Below are 23,698 nucleotides of genomic sequence, written 5' to 3'. Positions count from 1 at the left end.
GTTATATTTAGAGTCTCTTTTTTGAACTGTTTTAGGACTTTTATCTACTGAAATGTCTGTTCACAAAAGATAGCTCCACGTTTCCTCACAGCCATCAGGTTCTGATTAGCCATGGCCATTATCCTTCTTCTTAGTTCTATTCATAGCAGTTACCAGGAGCCCACCAAGTTAAAGACAGTGTGCTGAGAAAATGCAAGAATCTCCCAGACCTACTCCCTTCCCTCATGGAGCTTATGTTCAATGGACTAGAAAGGCACATAAGCAGTGATTTTTAACACAAGGTAGGATGCACTAAGTGATATAACCAAGGAGGTGAAAAGACAGTAGGGGACATCACTTCTAGGCTCCACAGGTCATGCACTCCAGCTTTTGGCTCAGAAATATGATTGTTATGTGCACATGAATTTCAGTTATTAACGCTTAGAAGCTAAGAAATATAAGAAAAATAGGGTAACAGATCTTTTCCTCCTTAACTAGGGCTTTTGGTTCCGCTCTGAAGAGTCGTGTGACATCTCTTCTACTCAAGGTTGGTTAAAGTTGGGGACAGGATTTGAGAAAATGCACTTCTGTAACCTGGGCCCTACTCTGCAGCGTACTTCCTCCCTATGGTGATCTATCAACACCCCACAGGGTTGGCTTTCCTCTTTGAAAAGAGCTCTTTCTCCCAAGTCCTTTTAGAGGTGCAGGGAGAGTCTCCAACAAGAGTTCTCCCCAGCCCAGAATGCAAGTTTAGAAAATGCAGCTGACTTCTCTGGGGAAAACAAAACCTTGTCTTACACTGGTCATGGAAACCAAGTTGGCACCTCATTATCGCCTTGTTAGTAAGGACAGCCTGCGTGGTGGACAGACCTGGTAGGAAGGGTTGGCCCCGTTTGGGCAGGGTTTTGAGTTAAGCTTAATTGCCCTTCTAAAGCTCAGTGGCTTAATACTACACAAGTCGAAATCCATCATCAGACTCCTGACCATCCGTCGTCCCCTGCCTTTTGTATCTTTGCCTATATAAACAGTTAGTGCCTTTGCATTCTGCTGCTGCCATGATTTGTTTTGGGCCGTACTGAGCCACCATGGCTTAGCTGCACCCAATGCAGCTCTCCAGAGGAGGAAATGCTTGCAGCCCACCTTTCACCCCCAACTCCATCCCCAGTATGTTAACTTGCAATGAACCTGTTCTGCCCTTGGAGCACGCAGTGCTGCTGTCTGGGTGAAGGTGCTACCTGTTTAACGACTTATTGCAAGTTTTTGACTTTGCACACAAAGGAGGATGAGTAACGAGTCATTTTTATCTGGCTCTGAAATGTGTTTTGTACTTGTATTGGAGTGTGGGTGTGCCTGGTGTTCTGGGAGCTCACTTCAAACAAAGCAGTGAGGCAGACCCCGGAGATGTGCTCCGAGAGAAGCTGTGTGCTTTAATTTCCTGCTGTGCTTTTACTTCTTTACAAAGCCTGGTGGGGGTTTGAATTCTGTGCCCTCACCACTTTGCACTCACAACAGTGAGTGCTCATTAAGTAGGTCACCTGTGTCTCTGAGCTGTAGGTTCTTGCCAAGCAAAATTGGGGTGAAAAATAACTTGACGCATCAGACTGCTGGAAACAGCAAATGAGGGGACATTAGGCTAAGTATTGGCCACACAGTAGCATGGCGGTAACTTCAGGCCATCTCACCGTCCTCTCCCCTACACTGCCTACCTCCTCCAGGGCAAAGCACCAATCAAAGCCAAAGCTCTTTGTCCTCAACATGCCTGCCAAGTGAGAGAAGTGTGGGGTGCCATTTCCATGTCTCCCTTTTTCTTGCCCATGCAGGCCATCCCCCAACCACTTGTTTGCTTCATTATCATTGGACTTTAACTGCTCAGAGCCCGTGACAGGGGACACTGAAGTGTCCCAGCTGTGCAACACTCCTAACCCCCTTCACATACAGCCAGATTGGCCGTGGCAGTCCCAACTTCAAATTTCACAGTCCCATTCTTCCCAGTCACACATCCTAGAATTCCATCCAGTTCTTCAGCCTCCCAAACATGTTTCCTGCTTACATTCACTTCCCACAAGGGGAATTTAAGCCCCATAAAATGTGGTCTTACTCAGGAGCCCTGACCGTGGTAACCACATATCCTAGACTCTCTGGGAAAGTCTGTCCTATGTCCAGACCAGGTGTCCTGATTTTTGCTCCAGAAAACACCATAATCAACCAATATAGGTACCATGAGAGGTGCATATTGTTAGGAAAAGAGGCGCAGAATAGAGAGAAGGCAGTGTATGAATGTACAGCCAGACCAAATTTATAAAGAGAAAATAAATTCATAGAGGTGGGTGACCAACTGCCAGTATGCACATGATGGAACACGTGGCAGAAGGCCCCAACCCTCAGGGGCTGGGCCTTTTTATATTTTAGGAGGGCTGGGGATGGGGTAGGGGTAGAGAGCAACACGTGGAGGGGAATTCCTGGAACTGGTCTGTCAAGTGTTTGAGCAGGTGGCTGTGGAGGGTGGGAGTTGAAAGCATGAGACCCAATTGAGATTCAAGGGCAAGGAATAAATTCCAAGGTTTATCTATCTTTTGGGCAATGAGTGAGAGTGGCTAAGGCTTGTGTCTTTGTTTCATCACATATCAGACAGAATACACACACACACACACAAACACACAAACCACACACAACGCACAAGATTCTGGGAGAGCTGACCTGTGCCCCCTTCTCAAATTTCCATTATTCACTTGCAGTTTCTTAGGTTATTCCTTATACTGGTCGGGTTTGAGAGCTGGGTTGGAGGGAGCATACTTCTTGTTGCTTTTGGATGTGAATTGAGGACAAGGATGAAAATGTGTCTGATGTAAAAATACACACAATTCACTCTGTTGTACGATCTTGAAGTCTGCTTTTTAAAACTTAGTGTGGGAGCATATGGATTTTCTCATGCCATTAAAGTGATTTTTTTAACCAGTGACTTTACCAAATTCAAGTTTACCACTGGCAGTAATGGGACTGGACTGGGGGGGGGGGGGAGCAGGCATCCATGGTACATTTAGATTGTCAGAAGATTTTCCATCTTGGGCTTAGTGCTGGGTACACTTTTTAAATGTTACCTAATAAAGTAGAAGTGTGAGTACCACTAGTAAATGGCCTCTTAAAATTTCACTACGCAGCTATATTATAATTTACTCAGATCAGATTTTATCCCTCTGCTACTGGATATTTGTAACTTTAAACTTTGAACTCTTAAATAAGGTTGTATCAAACATCTTTGGCATATGAAGCTTTGTCTACATCTTAGCTCATTTTCTTAGGAGAGATTTATAGGCTTCAATTACTGAGTCGAAGAATAGGACTGTAGTGAATGGCTATTTTGAGATTGCTTTTCAATATAGTGGTCTGAATTTAGACTATCATTGATATTGTGTCCATTCCACTTTATCTCTCCAACACTGAGTGCTGTTATTTTTCTTGATAATGCTATTTTGCTAAGCATCTGTTTCTAGTGGTTTAAGCTTGTATTTGTAGTTACCAGGGAGACTGAACAATCCGTCACATAACGTTTCTATTAGATTGGGTTTTTGTCATGTATATGCGTGGGTAAGATATTTGCAGACGGCTTGTATGTGGGACCTGGGTGGGAGGGTCTTGGTTGTGTGTGTGTATTTTGGGGGACCCACAGGTAAGCTTAATAAGCCCCTTGTCCCCCGCATTGGAAGCCAGCTGTGCATCAAGTCCTCTGTCTCCCTGCAGTGCCGCCAAGCTCCTGGACAAGAACCCGTTTTCGGCCGGTAACACGAACCCTCTGCTTCCTTCGCCTGCCAGTCTCCAACTGGCCCAGCTGCAAGCCCAGCTCACCCTCCACCGGCTGAAGCTGGCACAGACGGCTGTCACCACCAACACTGCGGCCGCCACGGTCCTGAACCAAGTCCTCTCTAAAGTGGCCATGTCCCAGCCTCTCTTCAACCAGCTGAGGCATCCGTCTGTCCTCAGTGCCCCCCACAGCCATACTGGGGTGCCCCAACATGCTCCGGCCATACCCAGTGCCCGGTTTCCCTCAAATGCCATTGCTTTTTCACCTCCCGGCCAGACACGAGGCCCGGGACCATCTGTGAGCCTTCCCAGCCAGCCCCCCAGTGCCATGGTGATGCACCCTTTCAGCGGGGTGATGCCACAGACTGCTGCCCAGCCGGCAGTCATCCTGGGCATTGGGAAGACTGGGCCCACCCCGGCTACCACAGGATTCTACGAGTATGGCAAAGCCAATGCCGGCCAGGCATATGGCACTGAGACGGACAGTCAGCCTGGCTTCTTGCCAGCCTCAGCCTCCACCTCGGGCACTGTGGCCTACGAAGGGCACTACAGCCATGCAGGGCAGGATGGCCAAGCTGCCTTTTCTAAAGACTTCTATGGACCCAACTCCCAAGGGGCACACGTGGCCGGTGGATTTCCAGCGGAGCAGGCCGGGGGCGTGAAGGGTGAGGTAGGAGCGCTGCTGCAGGGTGTGAACAGCCAGTGGGAGAGCCCTGCTGGGTTCTCTGGCCCAAGCAAGCCTGACATTACAGCAGGGCCCAACCTGTGGCCGCCACCCCCCAGCCAGCCCTATGAGCTGTACGACCCCGAGGAGCCCACCTCAGACAGGACCCCGCCTTCCTTTGGGGGTTGGCTTAATAACAGCAAACAGGGTTTCAGTGGGGCCCGGCGGCGGGCCAAGGAGGAGCAGGGGATGCTGTCCCTGCGGCCCCTGCAGGCCCACGAGCTGAACGACTTTCACGGCGTGGCCCCCCTCCACTTGCCGCACATCTGTAGCATCTGTGACAAGAAGGTGTTTGACTTGAAGGTGAGTCGTCCAGGGCGGGCTGGGGCTGCAGCTGGGAGCCCGGGTCGGCTTCCGCCGCCAGTCCAGCCCTCCCTGCTCGAAGGCTAGGGACTGTTGTACCTGGGGACTGGGGGACAGAGTTAGCCGTCTGTCTCCTTGATTACAATCTTAGGTATTAGAACCCAAAGGGATTTTAGAACTGAACCAGGGCCTGTCCCTTGCTTTAGGCGAGGAAGATTCCTTCCCCAGGAGGAAGCCGAGGCTTAGCGGGAGACCGAGGGACCCCCACAGGAGCTGCAGAGCGGGGCTCAGGAGCTCCCCTGCCTCCTTGCAGCAGGGGTGAGGTGGGGTTGTGCCTAGAAGCTAGTGTTCTTTGAGAACAAGTGTTGCACCAAGTTTGAAGGGGAAAAGTCAGCAGAATTGTGGCTCAGAGGCCAGAGAGTACTTCTCAAGTGGGACTTCCACACCTTGTTGGAGGGCCTCAGTCCTCCCATCTGCACAATGGAGAGAGAGCTGTGTGTCCCCTTTCCCTGTGGTGGTAACATGCTTAGGGCCACTGCAAGCAAAGATCCATTCTTTATCATTCCCTACCCCCCACTCCAAATGTATTATACTGCAATGAACTATTCCAAAGCAATAAGAATTGTAACAGCTAACATGTGAAACCCAATCTGTGTGCCAGTAGTAATCCTATGAGGTAGATTCTATTATTATTCTCATCTTACAGTTAGAAAACTGAGTCCCAGAAAGGTGAAGTGACTTGACCGGGGCCTGCTAGGAGACAGTGGATAAACAGACATTCCAAAGTGGGCCTGACTGCCCCAGAGGCTGTGCCTCCTAAGCCCCGGGCTGTCCTGCCTCCCATCCTCATCCTGTCCCACGACATGATGAAGTCCTGCTTAGTGGGAGTCCTGCTGTAGCACGCCACCACCTCTGCTTGGTCACACATTCACATACATCCCAGGAACATGGGTGGATTGTACTGTCTCTCCTCCAGCCCTGGGGAGCACTGGGCAGGGTTGAGGATTTGGTTTTTTTTTTTTGTCTCTCATAAGCCTTTTCTAAAGACTGATAACTCACTGTGGGTCCATCTATGGGGTCTCCCAGCTGGACACAGAAACGGGTGGGGTCTCTGCCAGAGAGGAGGAGTGGGAAGGTGAGTGGTGGCTACAAGAATCCACTGAGAGAGGTGGAGGGGTCAGACTTGCAGGTATGGGCTGCTATCCAAGATGGGCATGGGATGTAGAGGTGAGAGGTTGCTGGAGTGGGGACTGGGGAGGCAGGGGCAGAGGGAGGAGCCTGGGAGGGAGGGAATGGGAGGGAAGAGTTGGTCCGGCGCCTCTGGGCTGTCTGTGCCCCCCTCCTGGATGGTGACTCTGCCCTCGTTCCCTCCCGCGCCTGACCCCCGACCCCAGCCATGGACTCAGTCCCACTTTGGTCATTCTTCTTTCTTTCTGACCCAGGACTGGGAGCTGCACGTGAAAGGGAAGCTGCACGCGCAGAAATGCCTGGTCTTCTCAGAGAAGTAAGTGCTGTCCAGGAGACCGGCTCCGTGCATTCACCCAGCAATGCTCACCGCGCCCCTACTGTGTGTCTTGCTCTAGTCTGGGTGCTGGGAAACAGCAGAGAACAGAGCAAGCAAAGCCCCTGTCCTCAGGGAGCTTACCCTTCACCGGGGGCAGGGAGACAGATGCTGAACGAGAGGAACAAGTAAATTAGGTAGCACTCCTGGTAGGGAACACTAGAAGTGTTCAGCAGAGAACGCCACTGGGGTGGGAGTGGGAGGGGAGTGTGTGTGTGTGTGTGTGCGTGCACGCATGCATGCTTTGGGGCCAGCCCTTGTATTTTAAATTGGGCATTTAGGAGAGGCCTCACCAAGGACCTCTGGGGAGGGGGCAGAAGGCGCCCTTGACAGTGTGGGGGAAACACCTCCTGTCAGAGGGAACAGTGGGTTTGAAGGCCCCGCAGCTGGCATGGCCCTGAGATACCCAGGCAGCATGTAGCATAACTAGGGCAGAACAGGGGAAGGGAGCCAGGGCAGGACCGAGGCCCACATCCTGGGCCCCTGGGGTTATTGTAAAGATTTTCACTTTCGCTCTGAGAGTGGTTGGGGCCTTCAGAGTGATATGCCTGAGCTCTCCAGAGCAGGACCCTGGCTGCCTGCTGTGAACAGATGCTGGGAGGACAAGGGCAGACCCCCAGAGACCACGGAGCAGGTGGAGCGGAGGGTGTGTGGCCCAGGGATGGTGACCAGATGGCTGGGGTTAAGTGTTTGAAATGGGTGCATTCAGAAGGTCTTCCTTTATTAGTCATGACAGCTCAAAGTGAGCAACCCGAATGCCCCTGGACAGATGAATGAATAAACCAAATACGGTCTATCCATGCAATGGACAGTGACGCAGTGCAATTCTGACACAGGCTGCAACATGAATGAGCCTTGGGGACACCATGCTCAGGCTACTAAGCCGGCCAGAAAGGGACAGATACTGCGTGACTCCACTTACAGGAGGTGTTTAGAGCAGCGAGGCTCCTAGACCGGGAGCAGGACGGCAGTCGCTGAGGCAGGGAATTGGGAGTCTGTGTTTCATGCATGCAGTCTCGGTTTTGTCTGAGCACAAGCTTGGGAGGCCCGTGGTGGCGATGGCTGCATCACCGTGTGATTGTGCTTAATCCCACTGGACTGCACACTTTGAAAATGACTGAGCTGCTGAATTTTAGATCATGTGTGCTTAATGAGAACTTTAAAATAATTTTTAAGAAGGTCTCCCTTTTCTGGATCCCCCCTTTTTATTGGGGTAAAATTCACATTAAGACTCGCCATTTTAACTGTTTTAGTGTTGGTAGTCCAGTGGCATTTTGCACACTGAGGAGGTTATGTAAATATCATCACTATCTTGTTCCAGAACGTCTTCATCTCTCCCCAGAGGAATCCTGGGGCAGTCACTCCCATTCCTCTTCCCCAGCCCCGGCAATGACCCATTTGCCTCCTTCCTCTTTGGGTTTGCCTCTTCTGAACGTTTCTCTAAATAGAATCGTGCTTTATGTATTGGTTTTTGGTGACTGCCTTTTTTACTTAGCATAATATTTTTTAAAAAAAATTTTTTAAAAATTGATTTGAGAGGCAGAGTTACAGACAGAGAGAGGGAGAGTCAGAGAGAAAGGTCTTCCATCTGCTGGTTCACTCTCCAAATGGCTGCAACAGCAGGAGCTGAGCTTATCCGAAGCCAGGAGCCAGGAACTTCTTCCAGTACTTGGTCCATCTTCTACTACTTTCCCAGGCAATAGCAGACAGCTGGATCAGAAGAGGAGCAGCCATGGCTAGAACTGGTGCCCATATGTGATGCTGGCACTGCAGGTGAAGGCTTAGCCTACTATGCCACAACACTGGCCCCTTAGCATAATATTTTCTTTTTTTTTTATTTTTGACAGGCAGAGTGGACAGTGAGAGAGAGAGAGAGAGAGAAAGGTCTTCCTTTGCCGTTGGTTCACCCTCTAATGGCCGCCGCGGTAGCGCGCTGCGGCCAGCGCACCGCGCTGTTCCGATGGCAGGAGCCAGGTGCTTCTCCTGGTCTCCCATGGGGTGCAGAGCCCAAGCACTTGGGCCATCCTCCACTGCACTCCCTGGCCACAGCAGAGAGCTGGCCTGGAAGAGGGGCAACCGGGACAGGATCGGTGCCCCGACCGGGACTAGAACCCGGTGTGCCGGCGCCGCAAGGCGGAGGATTAGCCTGTTGAGCCACGGCGCCGGCCTTAGCATAATATTTTCAAGTTTCCTCGACCTGCTCTCTTGGATGATCTTCCAGTGGATGAATAATAGCCCATCACATGTCTATTACACGTGTTATTGGTCCATTCATTGTTTGATGAACATCAGGGTTGCTTTACCTGTTGGCTTTTGGGAGTAACGAGGTAGGGAACCTTCAGGGACAAATGTTTGTTTGAACGCCTATTTTCAAATCCTGGGGATGTATTCTTAGAAGTGGAATTTCTGGGTCATATGGTCATTCTTTTTTAACTTATCGAGGAACTGGTTTCTGTTTTCTCTCCCCTGCAGTGCTGGGGTGCGGTGTCTACTTGGTTCTGCCGAGGGGACTCTGCGTGCCTCTCCCAACAGCACGGCTGTGTATAACCCTGCTGGAAACGAAGGTGAGTGAGGTCTGGCAGGTCAGCAGCTTCCCCCAGGCCATTACGTCCCACCTTTAGCAAGCAGGACTTGCCTACCCTGCCCTGCTTACACTTTTTCATACTACCGGGCATTGCACCTGCCACCTGGGCCTGGGTGTGCTCTGAGATACCTTACACAGAAAGCTCTGCTGATGGTCAACATGGCTGGGGTGTCATCACACTGATCACGAAGAAAGCACTCAAAGGAAATGTTCCCGTTCCTCTTCCCACTGATGACCCAATGGCCTTGGGAGGTAACCACTAGGCTTCACCTGCTTTGTGTAATTTATCCTCAGACTATGCCTCAAATCTTGGGACATCATATGCGGCCATTCCAGCAAGGACATTTGCTCAGTCAACTGCTGCGTTTCCTGCAGCTTCCCCTGGGACGAACGTGAGTACAGAAAACACGGGTTTCCGCATTGTGATTGTGGTCCTCAACGCCTGCTGTGTCTGGGCGTGGAGGCGCAGGAGAGGCTGAGGCGCAGCTGCTGTGGCTCCAAGCTATGTCACTCGGAAGAACATCCCCTAGTCAGGTCAGGAGCCCTGCGTTAGGTCCAGCTAGCTTTGAGATGCACAAGTAAAAATGCTGACATAAATTCTTGAAATCGCAGGCACGCAGAGACCGTCTAGCATTCAACACTAGTTCAGGAGGAACAAAAAGTTTCAGCTTTTTAAAGGAACGTTTTGATGCTTTATTGAAGTGGACCATTTCCTAGGAGAGGGTACATCTGAAACTTGAACCAGAACAAGAAAATGTGTTTGAAAGTAAGGACGATGCACTGATAGTATTTGCTGGCCCTTGGGGGAACGGTTGGTGCTGTGTGATGGTTTCTGTGTGTCTGGTTTTGATGGTGTTTTCTCTGCAACAGGCACTGCAGCCCAAAGCCCTAGGCTTCCCCCCCTCTCATTCCTGCGGGCTGTGGAGCTCCCTTGCTGTCTGCGTTTGCCAGTTTCGCGACTGCACATCCTCCCTGCTCCCCGCCAGCTGGGAAGGCTTCTCTTCTCTGGGCAGGAGGAAGGGGCCCTGGGAGATAGATCAACTGTGAAACAAAATGCATTTGGCGGGACCCGGCTAGAGGGCGCCTGTTAGTGTGTTTCTGCCCGTGCCTGTCTTGTTGAATTGTGATGTCAGCGGCTATGGCCCCCTTCCATCTGTCTGTCTGTCTCTCTCTGTCTCTCTCTTCTCTCTCCTCTCTCCTCTCTCCCCTCTCCCCTCTCCCCTCTCCCCTCTCCCCTCTTCCCTCTCCCCTCTCCCCTCTCTCTCCTCCTCTCTCCCTCTCCCTCTCCCTCTCCTTCCCTCTCTTTCCCTCTTTTCGCTCTCACAACAGACACAGGCTGTGGAGAGCAGGCCTCCATGTGTAACTCCGCCCTGTGTTCAGAGTACTTGTGCCGAACAGGGAATGAGCTGTCCGTGAAGTGTTAACTTGCAGGCGCTGCTGGGGAGTGAAGTTCATGTGTTTTGTTTTTATTTCCATCTGTGCATTTGTGATGTCAGCTGGGGAAAATTTTTTTGCTTCAAGGGAGCAGCTGTCTGGAAGCCCACGTTTTGGTGGAAAGGATTTCGTGGTTTCCCTCTCTGCACTTCACCCCCTCAGAGCACTGCCTGGCTCAGTGGCCAGGAGAGCCGGCTGACTGGTTTCCGTGAGGCCTGTCCCTTGTCCTTGAGGTCAGACCCCTGGTGACGTGACCCCGTGTCCTGATGGATTTGGTGGAGTGTCCAACCCCAGGGCCATGGAGGCACCTCTACGACCCCGCCCCAGGCGCTGAGGGGGAGGGGACCAAGACTGAGTTGGACAAGCCTGGATTGGGTGGCAGGTGGCCCAGGGACCAGGGCTTGTTGATTCGTCCTAGGTTCTGGCATTGGAAAGAGAGTTGGTGTCAACCGAGCGTTCTGTAAAGGGATGGGAAGGGACACAGGGAGAACATCTGTGAGCTCTGGCCCAGGCCTCGGTGTTACCTGTGGAACCAGGGCCCTTTTTGTGAGCTTTGGCGCTCAGGGACCCAAGCTCAAGGACTAGTTCTGGAGCCACCAGCTGCGAGCCTCAGGCAAGTCATCGTCACTTTCCTTCTCTGAAGCTGTTGCTTCCATGAGGAAGAGGACTCCCCTAGCAGTGTGACGCTCAAACAAGGGACACCCCCCCCCCCCCCCCCGCAAGGCTGATTTCTCTGTTCTCAGAGTCTCCTTTGCCAGGCTCCACTGAGTGCCCCGCCAGCTGCGTGTGCACAGTATACGTTTCTAGTGCTTTCTCTGCTTGAAAAATTCATGCTTGCTGTGAAAATCCAAGGAGTAAAGAAACACTCGAGGAGAATGAGAACTCCGCTCCAGGATCCCACGAGGGCTTCGGGGCGTTTCTGCGCTGTCTTCTGCTCTTGCTCCAGGGCCTTCCTGTATGATTCCATTTCCCTGCCTCTCTTCAGAAACATTTTAAAAATTTTTTAAAAAGATTTATTTATTTATTTGAAAGGCAGAGTTACAGACAGAGAGAGAAGGAGAGACGGAGAGAGAGGTCTTCCATCTGCTGGCCACAACAGCCAGGACTGAGCCAGGCTGAAACCAGGAGGCGGGAGCTTCATCTGGTTCTCCGATGTGGGCGCAGGAGCCCTAGGACTTGGGCCATCCTCTGCTGCTTTCCCAGGCACATTATCAAGGAGCTGTATCAGAAGTGGAGCAGCTGGGACTGGAACCAGAGCCTCTGTGGGGCGAGGCTTCAGGCTGAGGTGCTTAAGGCTAAGGCTTGAACCCTCTGGGCCACAGCGCCAGCCCCCAGAAGCATTTTGTTGACTAAAACAAGGAGCATCCAGGACTCAGCCTGTTTGTGGAGCAAACAACAGATGCTGCTCCCAAAGCTCCCTGTTTTTAAGTAGGAGAGCAAAGCAATGCTGGGCACCAGCACTGCACACCAGCTCCCTGCACACTGCAGACTTGTATAACAAAGGAAAGTGAACCTCAAAGAAGCAAATGTTTCTGCCAGGCTGGAAGCCATAGGTTGCCCCTCAGGCTGCTGGCTGCATCAAGGGCATCTGTCTGCCCGTCCTGGCTCAGTCTGTTCCCCTGACATCTATAGGTGTGGGGAGCAGTCACTAATGTGGTGCACGCTCCCTGTCTCTCCTGCGCTTTCCAAGCAGGGATAGAGGAGAGACAGGAGAAGGGGGTAGGTTGTATTTTCTGGACTTCTTCTTTTTTTCCTTTTTTAAGAAAGATTTATTTATCTGAAAGGCGGAGCGAGAGTGACAGAGAAGAGAGACAGAAAGAAAAAGATCTGGGGCGCTGGGGCATAGTGAGTAAAGCTGCCGCCTGCAGTGCTGGCATCCCATATGGGTGCTGCTCCACTTCCAATGCTCTCTGCTATGGCCTGGGAAAGCAGTGGAAGATGGCCCAAAGTGCTTGGGCCCCTGTGGGAGACCTGGAAGAAGCTCCAGGCTCCTGGCTTTAGATCGACCTAGCTCCAGCCTTTATGGCCATTTGGGAGTGAACCAGTGGATAGAAAAATTCTCTCTCTCTCTTTGCCTCTGTCTTTGTAACTCCACCTTTCACATAAATAAATAAATCTTTAAAAAGAGAGAAAGAGATCTTCCATTTGCTGGTTCATTTTCCATGTGACTGGAATAGTTGGGACTGGGCTAGGCCAAAGCCAGGATCCTGGAACTCCATCCTGGTTTCCCACATGGGTGGCATGGGTCAGAGTGCCTGGGCCATCTTCTGTGGCTTTCCCAGGCATATTTGCAGAGAGCTAGAGCAGAGGCAGAGCAGTTGGAACTTGAACTGGTGCTCTGGCATGGATGCTAGTGTCACAGAGGGAGCCTAACCCACTGTGCTAGAATGTCAGCCCTTGTGCTTCTTTCTTTTTATTTTATGACTCTTCATTGTTTTTGCTTGATGAAAAAGTAGTATAAACTTGGTATGAAAAGGCTCTAACAGTAACAGAAATATGAAAATTAGAAAATACAGCTTTGTAGAAAAAACTGAAGGTAAATATCTTTATTATAACTATCTCTAGCTAGTATGTGCATGCATATTTAATAAAAGTGTTTTTTGCAAAAATCAGATAATACCATCTGAATGTATTAGGTGATTTGTTTTTTTCACTCAACTGAAGCTCTCAGTACATACTCTAATTTCTAGACACCTTTCCCTATGAAAGCATAAAGGTCTATCTTATTTTGTAACATTGTTTATTGTGTGTATTTACCTTAATTTATCAAATCAGTGATTTGATTGACAGAGTTTTCAGTGAGAACCGAGTTGTTTTTTATTTTAAAAGATGTATTTATTTAATTGAATGGCAGAGTTACAGAGAGGCAGAGAGAAAGAGAGAGGTCTTCCATCTGCTGGTTCATTCCCCAGCTGGCCACAATGGCCGGAGCGGTGCTGATCTGAAGCCAGGAGCTTCTTTGGGGTCTTCCACGTGGGTTCAGGGACCCAACCGTTTGGGCCATCTTCTATTGCTTTCCTGGCCCATAGCAGAAAACTGGATTGGAAGTGGAGCAGCCAGGACTGGAACTGGTGCCTATATGGGATGCTGGCACTGCAGGCGGCAGCTTTACCTGCTACGCCACAGCGCTGGCCCTGGGTACTGAGTTTTAATTACAAATCTGCCACCATTTAATTGAGCACAGCTAAATTCCTTAATTTCTCCCAGGCTTCAGTGTCCTAACAAACGGTGATGGGTGTGGACCACAGATGATCTCCCAGTTTGCCATTCTGGGACTCTAAAGTTTCCAGGGCTGTTTAAGTTGTTCAGCAGGTGAACCACCCAAACCTGTAGGCAAGTCTGGCACAAATAAAATAAAGTCAGTCCAAGTCAAAGGTAATTTGCTCTTTAGAGTTGTTGGGTATGTAAACAGGGGTGGCCATATCTAACCTGGTCAAGCCAAGTTCCATAGCTATGGAGTCCACACCTATTTGCTATCTGTCATCAGATGTTGAAAACCAACAGTATGAGGAATAAACATTTGCCCTGTGTCTGTCCTTAGGTGTTTTTTGCACAAAACCACAGACCCTGCCAGAGGATATTAGGTCACACCTAAGAGAGACCAGGCCAGAGCACAGGATCAGTTATGAAGGCAGAACCTTAACTTCGTAGCTCTAGGAAGCACCTTGAGAGACTTCTCTCACCCCACAGGCCTGTTTGCTCTAAGCCACATTTTATTGCAGCTCTGAGCTGTTTGAACTGCACCTCTTTGAACTTGTCTACAAAGCCTATTTCTGCTTGCACTAAAGGGGCATTGAGACAAGTCTCAGAATCTTCCTATTCAATTCTGTTTGTACCTTTCATGTTTCCACCCAGCTGTTAGCGTTGCTGGTGAGCTCAGAGGTCTGGGACACCGTGACATGAACCACTGGTTTTAGAGCTGGTGCTGCGGCTCACTTGGCTAATCCTCCGCCTGTGGCACCGGCACACCAGGTTCTAGTCCCGGTTGGGGCACCGGATTCTGTCCCGGTTGCCCCTCTTCCAGACCAGCTCTCTGCTGTGGCCCAGGAGTGCAGTGGAGGATGAACCACTGGTTTTAAATGCACAGCCCTAGCATGTGCAAATGACAGCCCAGACCCTGATCCCAGTGGGCACATTCCAGGCCAGTGCTTCAGGCAGGAGCTCCTGCAGGCTAGGAAAGGATGATCCTCATTTTAGGTTGGTAATTAGGGCTTTGGTTACAACCTCCACACCTTCCCGCTCTTAGACATTTGATACTGGGCTGGAAAGTTTCAAGTACCTGTCACACATGTGTCTGCTGGGAGCTCAGCAGGCAGAGCAGGGGAGTGGATGTGAACCAGGTCCATCAACACCTCGCTCCAAACATCCAAGCTGGTGAGGTCTTCCCATCTAAATCCACCTGCTCCTCTGCTCCACAGCGTTACTTTAAGATGTACCTGTGGGAAGTTTGCATGTATTTTAAGCCTATTGAAAAGTTGCAAAAAGTTGTACGGAGCTCCCATGTAATTTCTGCCTAGACTCACTACTCCTTTGTTTACTTTGTCATTCTCTTTTATCTGTCTATCTAGTCTAGTCCTTTTTTTTTCATTAATTTATTTATTTGAAAGTCAGAGCTACACAGAGAGAGGAGAGGCAGAGAGAGAGAGAGAGAGAGAGAGGTCCTCCATCCGATGGCTCACTCCCCAATTGGCCGCAACGGCCGGAGCCGCACCCATCCAAAGCTGTACCCATCCGAAGCCAGGAGCCTCTTCCAGGTCTCCCACGCAGTTACAGGGGCCCTGGGACATCTTCTACTGCTTTCCCAGGCCACAGCGGAGAGCTGGACAGGAAGTGGAGCAACTGGGACATGAACCGGTGTCCATATGGGATGCCAGCGCTTCAGGCCAGGGCGTTAACCCACTGCACCACAGCACCGGCCCCTAGTCTAGTCTTTCTAATCAGCTATACACTGTGTCTCCTGAAGCATTGTTGAGAGCTCCTTGGGCGTGTGCCCCCCCCCCCCCCCCCATTTTAGCTCAGTGTGAATTTCCTAAGAACACAGACCTTCTCTTACATAATCCCAGCAGTATTCTTCACATTGCAGGATCATATTAGCACATTCTTTAACTGTTAGAGGAAAGAAAGAGACAAGCAGTTATTTATAGGAGCCTGCTGGAGGCCACACATCACACCAAAGCACGTAGCATACAATGCAGCATTTTGTCTTCTAAGTAGTCCCATGGAATTTGTGTTTATTTTCCCCACTTTTTCAGACTAGCAAGCTCAGGCTTGAAGAAATTCAGAAACTGGTTCACTGTTAGCACTGGAGAGCAGAGACACGCATGTGGGTCTGTCTGACTCTCCCATGGCCCTGACCATGGTGCCTGCTTATTGTGTTGCACACTCCGTGTGTGCGTCCTTATAAAGGCACGAGGCCAGTGTGTCTTCAGCTCCTCTCAGTGCGTCATCTCAACTCTCGTAGAGCCTAGGGCTTATCTTTAGCCCTGCAAAGAGAGCACCACCAACAGTGTTCACAAGCCTGTCTGTGCAAGCTGTTGGAAGGGCCAACATGCTTCTGACAGATGCACCGTTAAACAGCCCTTCACACAGAGTGAGGAAAGACATGGTTTCCTGTTTATGCTGAGCACAATGGGGAAAGTGATCATTATCCTGGGGCTGAGGGTTTAGCTTGGCACTGCCTCTGGGAGGGGAGGAATTTTAGAGCTCAGAGCTACAGAGGTGTAGCTGTTCGACGTGTGCAGAGGACTGGAGACACACAGGCCATCTCCCTCTTCCAGAAAAGGGGATAACTCAGACCTGGAGAGGGGAACCAGCTTGTCTGTGTGGTGTACTCAATGAGCTGCAGTAAACTGGTGTACAGAGGTACCCTTGCGAACTGGCCTGTCAGTTACTTTATGTACTACGTTAGGTTGAAGTTCATTGCAGTAGGACTGAAAGTATGGAGACATCCTTAGGTCAAATTTAGTTTGATTTGAGCCCAGTTTTCCATATTAGTGAAGAAACTCGAGTGTGCGTCCAGACAAGTTCTTGAACGTCAGAAGTGACGGTTAGCCCCCCACTGCCCTGCAGTACAGTGGTTCCCCCCTTGCTACAATTTCACTTTCATTGTGGTTCAGGTTATGTCCAGTCAACTGTGGTCTGCAAATACCGCGTGGAAAATTCCAGAAGCAATTCCTGCATTTTTAAATAACTTTTATTGCAATCTAATGCTATAACTTTTTTTCTATTTTATTATTAGTTGTTGTTGAGCATGTTTACTGTGCCTAATTTATAAATTAAACTTTAGGATAGGTTTATAGGGAGAGGGAAACCATAGTACACGTAGGGTCTAGAACTATCCATGGCTTCGGATGTCCCCTGGGGCTCTTGGACTGTGGCTCCCAGAATGAGGAGGAATATTGTGGTGTTAACTTCAGAGACGATCTGGGGCTCATTAGAGAACTCAGGATTACCACACAGCATCATGCTGCTTGCTCGGAAGCAGTGCCCCAGTGAATAAACCACCCAGGCCCTCACTCCCTCTCCTTCCTCCCCCCTCCCCTTTCTCCCTCTGATAGTCTCCAGGGCACAGGACAAATTATAACCGCGCTTATGTAGAGCTGTTTGAGAAGAAACTAGAGTGATGCCACTCATTCCCCCATAGCTTTTAGGAATCATGTATGATTTTGAACCTAAATTGAGCTTAACAACAACAAGACAAGAACTGGATAATATTTACTACACGCCCTGAAGCCAGACCTAATGCGAAGCAAGCCATTAACACAGTGATACCCAAGATTTTCATTTTGTGGCTTCTTCAGAAAATGATAAACTGAAGAAGCTGCTTGTGGTCACCCGGAGTACTTAACCTGCAGGCTGAGGGGTCAATATCTTGGCACACTTACAACCTGCTTGCAGCTTGCCCTTTGCGAAGCTCCAAGTAAATAATGCAAAACCTTATGATGATATTAATGAATAACAGGAGAAGCAATAAAAGCCAAACTGCTATTTCTGATTGGCATCTTAGTGGTTGCTCAGGAAATGTAATTCTAAAATGTGAGTGAAAGACTCGAGACCCATTCCTGTGGGTGCCTTTGGTTATATCTGCAGCATGGATGTGTCTTGTTCTTTGGTGATCGGTGGCTGCAGGGGTGTTTAGTCTTTGGCAGGCATAGGCTGCCATCCAGCAGCAGCCATTTGCTGTGCTCAGACACTGTCAGCTGACGAGCCAACCAGAGAGGGGTGGACCCTCATGGTGCCACTGGACAGGCTGGGAGCAAGACCAGGCCAGAACTGGTCCTGCCATCTGCTCTGTTGTCCAAGTGCGTTCCCCAGACCGACCACAGCAGAGTCACAAGGGACCCCACCAAGAGGCGGCTGGGCAGAGCGCCAGCCTCAGCCCTCCTGCTGATGGTCTCAGAGGACCAGCACCTTGCCCTGTGTGAGAGCTCCACTGGGTCCGCATCTGTATGTCACCAGCTCACCTCAAGGGGCAACAAAGGCCCTGCTCCCCACCAGCCTGCCTTCCATCACCCCTGTACCCCTCCCACGCCAGGCTCAGACTCAGTCTCCCATTTATACTTTAGAGAGGCAAGGGGATGCTCTGGGAGCTGCCTGAGCCACACACTGAGTCCTTGCTTCTCTCTGGGAATGGGCTGCCTCTGGACACCCTGAACAGGGTACATGCATTGCTCTAGTCCAGGGATGGACCGTGAAAGGGAGCTCTTGTTGACTCCAGTTGTCCTCACGGAAACAAATGAGGGCTTTTTTTGGTAGAATTACCCAAGTGTTAACCCTAGTTAGGGACGGGAGCTCAGACTTTCCCCCTGTATTATCTTAGCAGAGCCAGACCCACATCAGATGTAATTAGATGCTGAAGTTCACTTTGTCATAGAAAATGGAGACTGTGCAAATGTAGGCTCTGCTATTTGAGCAAGTTTTTGGTTTGGAAAATTGCATCCTTCTCTTCCACGTGGGCTTGGCTCCTGGTTGCTAATCCCTGAAGGTCCCAGAGGGTATAGGCGCAGTAGTGTTTGCCTGGACCAGAGATGTTCCTCCCTCCGGGAGCTTGGATTGGCCTGGGCCTTGGCTTCCCAGCTGTACTCCCAGAGGTGCCTTCGACACTGCCTGGTGGGGATTTTGGGGTGGGGGTGGGGCTAGTCCCTAAGTTTCGACCAGAACAGCTGCTCTTTTATTTATTGAGAGTTTGGGGCTTCTGAGCAAGTTTTTATGTCAAGAAAGAACTCCAAGGCCAAAAGATGTTTTGAAACCCACTGGCCTAAGCCACAGGCTTTGCTGTGAGCTCTTGTGTGTATGTATTCAGTTCCCACAAACATTTCTGTGTTGTTTTTTTTTTTTCTTTATTGGACATTTTAAAAATTCTCCAACAGTATGTGGTATGTATGAAAACGGTCCAAGATAGCGCCCCTTGCACCCTTCCTGTTCTGCCCCTCTGAAGATAACCAGCTTCTTCCATGCCTTTCTCCATCTGTGCTGATACCCTTTAAAATTTTCCTATTGCAAAAAATGTCTAGCATACAGCATTGTGGAGACTCTCAAAATAACCCTTGTATACCCATCATCCAGTCCCAATAGCTATCAGCATTTTTATAGCAGTTGCCTAATCTGTCTTATTCTCACACAGTTTTGTTTGACAAAAAAATTGTGTCATTGTATGCATACTACTTGGTAATTGGTTATTTCTTAACACTGTGTTTTAAAAAATTATCCCATACCAGAACATTTACATCCTTTTAATGGTGATATAGTTTTCTTTCCTTTTTTTTTTTTTAATAAGATTGGTTTATTTATTTGAAAGCCAGAGTTATAGAGAGTGAGGGAGAGACACACACAGAGAGAAATCTTCCATCCACCGGTTCACTCCCCAAATGGTCCCAATGGCTGAGGCTGGGCCGTGCAGAAGCCAGGACCCAAGAACCCCATCAGGGTCTCCCACGTGAGTGACAGGATCTGAGGCCCAAATACTTGGGCCGTCTTCTGCTGCTTTCTCATACGTGCTAACAGGGAGTTGGGTCTGAAGCAGTGTAGCTCGGACTTGAACCATCCTTCCAATAAGGGATGCCAGCATTGCTGGGGGTGGTATAACCAGTTGTGCCACAATGCCAGCCCCTGAAGTTTTCCATTGTATGCTTGAACCATCATTTACACAAACCTGCCCCTGTTGCTGGCTTGTTTCCAGGACTTTTGTCACCCCATAAATTACTGTATTAAACGTCTATGTACATACAGCTGGGCTTTGAAAAGTTCATAGAAAATGCATATTATGAAAAAAATGTGTTTGGATTTAAAAAAAATTTGTACCAAAATTAAACTTATCTTTTAATTCCAGTTTTTCATAACTTTTTGAAGTTCTCTTGTAAGTCTTTTTTATTTTATTTAGGTATTTTATTTCTGTAGAATGGATTTCTAAAAGTGGAATGCTGGAATTATGTGCCCTTTTTGCGCCTGTTTAATTTTGCTCAGGTGTATTCTCAGAAGGGTGTAGATACTCAGCCACCCACTAGTGGTACCACCGATGTCCCCATTTCCCCCATAGCCCTGGATATCATTGCTCATCCAAATATTCTGAATACTCTTTGCAAAGAAATGTATAAAATTGGTATTTCATGTGTGTCCCAGTGGATTCTCTTTCTGCATACGTTTTGTACAGTCTTGGGGAAGGCAGCCATGTCTGGAGGGCGTGGAGAGAGGGAAATGAGCTTTGACAACCAGTGGCTGCTCTTGGTTCCCACTAGTTTGCGCAGCGGAAAGGTGCTGGTCGTGTGGTGCACATCTGCAACCTCCCGGAAGGAAGCTGCACCGAGAATGACGTCATTAACCTGGGGCTGCCCTTTGGAAAAGTCACGAACTACATCCTCATGAAGTCGACTAACCAGGTAGGCCGGGGCACTTTCACTCTAACGTGTACGGGATAAGCCACAGGTTGGAGAAAGGGAATGATACTCACATACACAAGTACACACACACGTGTGTGTATTTATATTTTTAATATTTGGCTGAGAGAAAGGGGAGGAAAGAGAGAGAGGGAGGGAAGAAGGGAGGGAGCTCCCCCTCCTTTGGTTCACTCCCCAAATGCCTGAGACAGCTGCTGCCGGGCAAGGCTGGGCTGAAGCAGGGAGCTGAGAACCCAGTCCAGATCTCCACACGGGTGGCAGAACCATCCCTCGAGCCGCTACCGCTGCCTCCTAGAGTTTGCACCAGCAGGAAGCTGGTTACTAAATGCAGGCATTCCAGTATGACATGTGGGTGTCCTAACCACTAAGCCAGCATAAATTTCAAAGAACAGTCCTAACATACAGAGGAGATACAGCTGACCTCCTGTTGGCGCAACATAGAGGTTTCTGTTGGGGGTGTTGTTTTTCCCCTCGCTTTATCCTCCCCTTCTGGTGGTAGACACAGGTCTTTGTAAGCCACCCTGTGGCTAGGGGAGGCACTTTGGAATGAGGTGCTCATTAACAGAGAGAACATAATTGGCCCCCAAATAAAAATTCATGGACGTGAGTCTCTGCTGTGTTGCTGACCCTCTGAGCCAATGCTGCGGTCTCGTCTTTTAAGTTGAACGTAAATGTCGTCCTGGATTTGGAGTCAGTCAGGAACCAGCTGCGTGAAGAAAAGCCATGCCTCTGAACTGCACAAGTACCCACCTGGGTGGGCATTCTTACCAGTCCTGGCATCGGTGTGTGAGGCCCTTGGGTCTCGTAGCGGGAGACTACATGGGAGTTAGATAGATGTCTAAGTCGCCTAAGGCACTAAAAACTCATAATCTGTGGGGATTGACTCAGCAGCCTTTTGGAACGGAATATGTTTGTCTTCATCTCTAAAGTCAAAATTTTATTATTTTATAAGATTTGTTTATTTATTTGAAAGGCAGAGTTAGCAAGAGAGAGAGAGAGAGAATTGATCTTCCATCCACTGGTTCACTCTCCAAATGGCTGCGATGGCTAGGGCTGGACCAGGCTGAAACCAAGGGCTTGGAACTCTATCTGGGTTTCCCACATGGGTGGCAGAGGCCCAAACATTTGGGCCATCTTCCACTGTTTCCCAGGTGCATTAGCAGGGATCTGGATTGGAAGTGGAGCAATCGGGACTCAAACCAGCACTCATATGGGATGCTGGTGTCTCAGGCATTAGCTCAGGCTGCTTTGCCACATTGCCAGCCCCCAAAGGGAAGTTTATACACTGAATGGTCATAAATCAGAGTATTTTTGTCTTTTTAAATAAATATTTTTATAGCATGAATCAGAGGAATAGACAGAAGAGAAGTTATTTTCTAAATTAAGTCATGAATTTTGGAGTCAAAACCACATCAGGTCATCAGCGACCTCCCTCCCCCAACCTGGGGACAGACTACCCACTTCGTCTCTTTCTGCCCACTACACAGGAATTAATTTTTGGGCAAATATACACAATTCAACTTGCAAGATTAATGCATTGAGAGTCCCTAGATTCATATAATTCCCACTTGACAGGTGAGAACTAGAGGTGCTAAAATATTTCTGTCAACAAAGAGGCACTTAGAAAGCTGGGTGGCAGAACTTGAAATAAAACACTCGGGAATTGACTTCTAAGCCACCCACGCTCTCACCATGGACTGGCTATGGGGGGAGGAGCCATGCTTCTGAAGTTCAGAAGTGTGTGGAAGGGAGGAGGAATGATCTGGTTAGCTCATTCAGTTCAAGGAAATGAGAGAGTCAGGGGTTCCCTGTCCTGGAACACTTTTCCTTGTCAACATCGAGGGACCAGAATGAGGGCATCATCAGCGCGGTCCAACCCAAACACATCCAGGGAACAACCACAGCAGCAAATCTGCCACAGCAGCTCCTGGGGTAAAATGACGGGTGTCAAAACAGACTGCTTAGAAACTCTGTAGACACAGACCAAAGGGAAAAACCCATTTCTCCAAAAATATTTTATCTGAGCAATTAAATCAAGAGGGAAAATGTGGTGGAAACATCTCCCAGGGTTTCCTTTCTCTAACTCCATGATGACAGTGCCTTTCTTCAAGCCTAGGGGCTTCTAAGCTCTGAGGTTTTTTGTTTTTTTGTTTTTAGTATATTCTGTCTGTGTAAGGAACATGAGAGCTCAAATAAACATGGCAGGTGCCTCTACCTCCTGCTGCAGCCACACCAAACAGCAAGTTGTATAGAGCTCAGCCTAAGGCCACATTTGCAGCAGTCCCCTGTGGGAGCTGTGGGTCCATGGACTCTCCCATCCCACAGGGGCTTCAGTGGCATGATGTAGCCCAGGGTGGAATACTTTATGAAGAATAATGTTCAGTAACCATGGGGATCAGGAGAGGAGCCGTTAGATAATGAGTTCATTGGGTGAGGTAAATAAAGAGGTCTCTTTGAACACATGGGATCAAAGACAGCTCTTCCTTGTACTGACTTTTTTTCCCTTTTTATTGAGGGATAAAGTACATAGTCTACAGTACAGAAAGCACACTTGTCTTCAGTGTACAACTCCATTAATTTTTAACATATGTACATCCATATAATTAACACTCAGTCAAGATATAGGACATTTCCAGAATATTTCTAATCCAGAAATAGAGGATTTCCTTATGTCCTCTCCAGTGGATACCCCCAGAGGGAAGCTCAGCTGTGAGCTCTGTCACCATCGGTTGGTTTTGTCTGTCCTTGAACTTCCCATACGTAGACTCGTTCCCTGTACTGAACTTTATTGAAGACCATTAAAGTCAAGTCCAGGGTATGTCTTTCCTTTCTTCCCCAGGCCTTCTTAGAGATGGCCTACACAGAAGCTGCCCAGGCCATGGTCCAGTATTATCAAGAAAAATCTGCTGTGATCAATGGTGAGAAGTTACTCATTCGGATGTCCAAGAGATACAAGGAACTGCAGCTGAAGGTAAAGCATGCTTTCAGTCATTCAGTCATTCACCAAGCATGTGCCAAGTTTCTCTTACTGGTCAGACCTTGACCTAAGTGTTGATGGGAAAGGGGTGTGATTCAAAAATGACTCAAAAAATAATGGCTTTGAAGAGATCACTTGGGAGAGCAGACCATTACAATATGTAAGAGAAGCACTCCCTGAGGTCAGTGCAAAATGTAAGGGAGGCTTGGGACTGCCTGGGAGCTGAGGAAAATCTTATTTACGGGGGAAATTTGGAAGAAAGAAGCAAGAGGGGGAAAGGTGATTGCTTGTCGGTGATGGCAGTTCAGGGCATAAAACATGAACACACCCTTCTTCTCTGCCCATCTAGGCCTTCAAGACCTTCTAATTCCTCTCCTACCCCATGATCTCTTAGTATCACCTTCCTCCTCCATATCTGTATCTTAAGTCCCATTCTTCTAGGCAG

General features: G+C 49.0%; 1 protein-coding gene across 1 annotated transcript in view; it reads left to right on the top strand.

Annotated features, from left to right (window-relative positions):
* Positions 1-1,734: 1,734 nt before the first annotated feature.
* Positions 1,735-23,698, top strand: part of RBM20 (RNA binding motif protein 20) — a 56,048-nt gene continuing 34,084 nt past the window's right edge. The window contains exons 1-7 of the mRNA XM_062214269.1: positions 1,735-1,745; positions 3,718-4,804; positions 6,247-6,308; positions 8,838-8,929; positions 9,244-9,341; positions 20,118-20,258; positions 23,116-23,247. Coding sequence (XP_062070253.1) covers positions 1,735-1,745; positions 3,718-4,804; positions 6,247-6,308; positions 8,838-8,929; positions 9,244-9,341; positions 20,118-20,258; positions 23,116-23,247 — 1,623 coding nt within the window. The remainder of the gene's footprint in view (positions 1,746-3,717; positions 4,805-6,246; positions 6,309-8,837; positions 8,930-9,243; positions 9,342-20,117; positions 20,259-23,115; positions 23,248-23,698) is intronic.

Source organism: Lepus europaeus, chromosome 17 (assembly GCF_033115175.1).
Source record: "Lepus europaeus isolate LE1 chromosome 17, mLepTim1.pri, whole genome shotgun sequence".
Taxonomy (NCBI): domain Eukaryota; kingdom Metazoa; phylum Chordata; class Mammalia; order Lagomorpha; family Leporidae; genus Lepus; species Lepus europaeus.
Note: the sequence above shows the minus strand (reverse complement) of the source record. Positions and strands in the feature narration are given on the sequence as shown.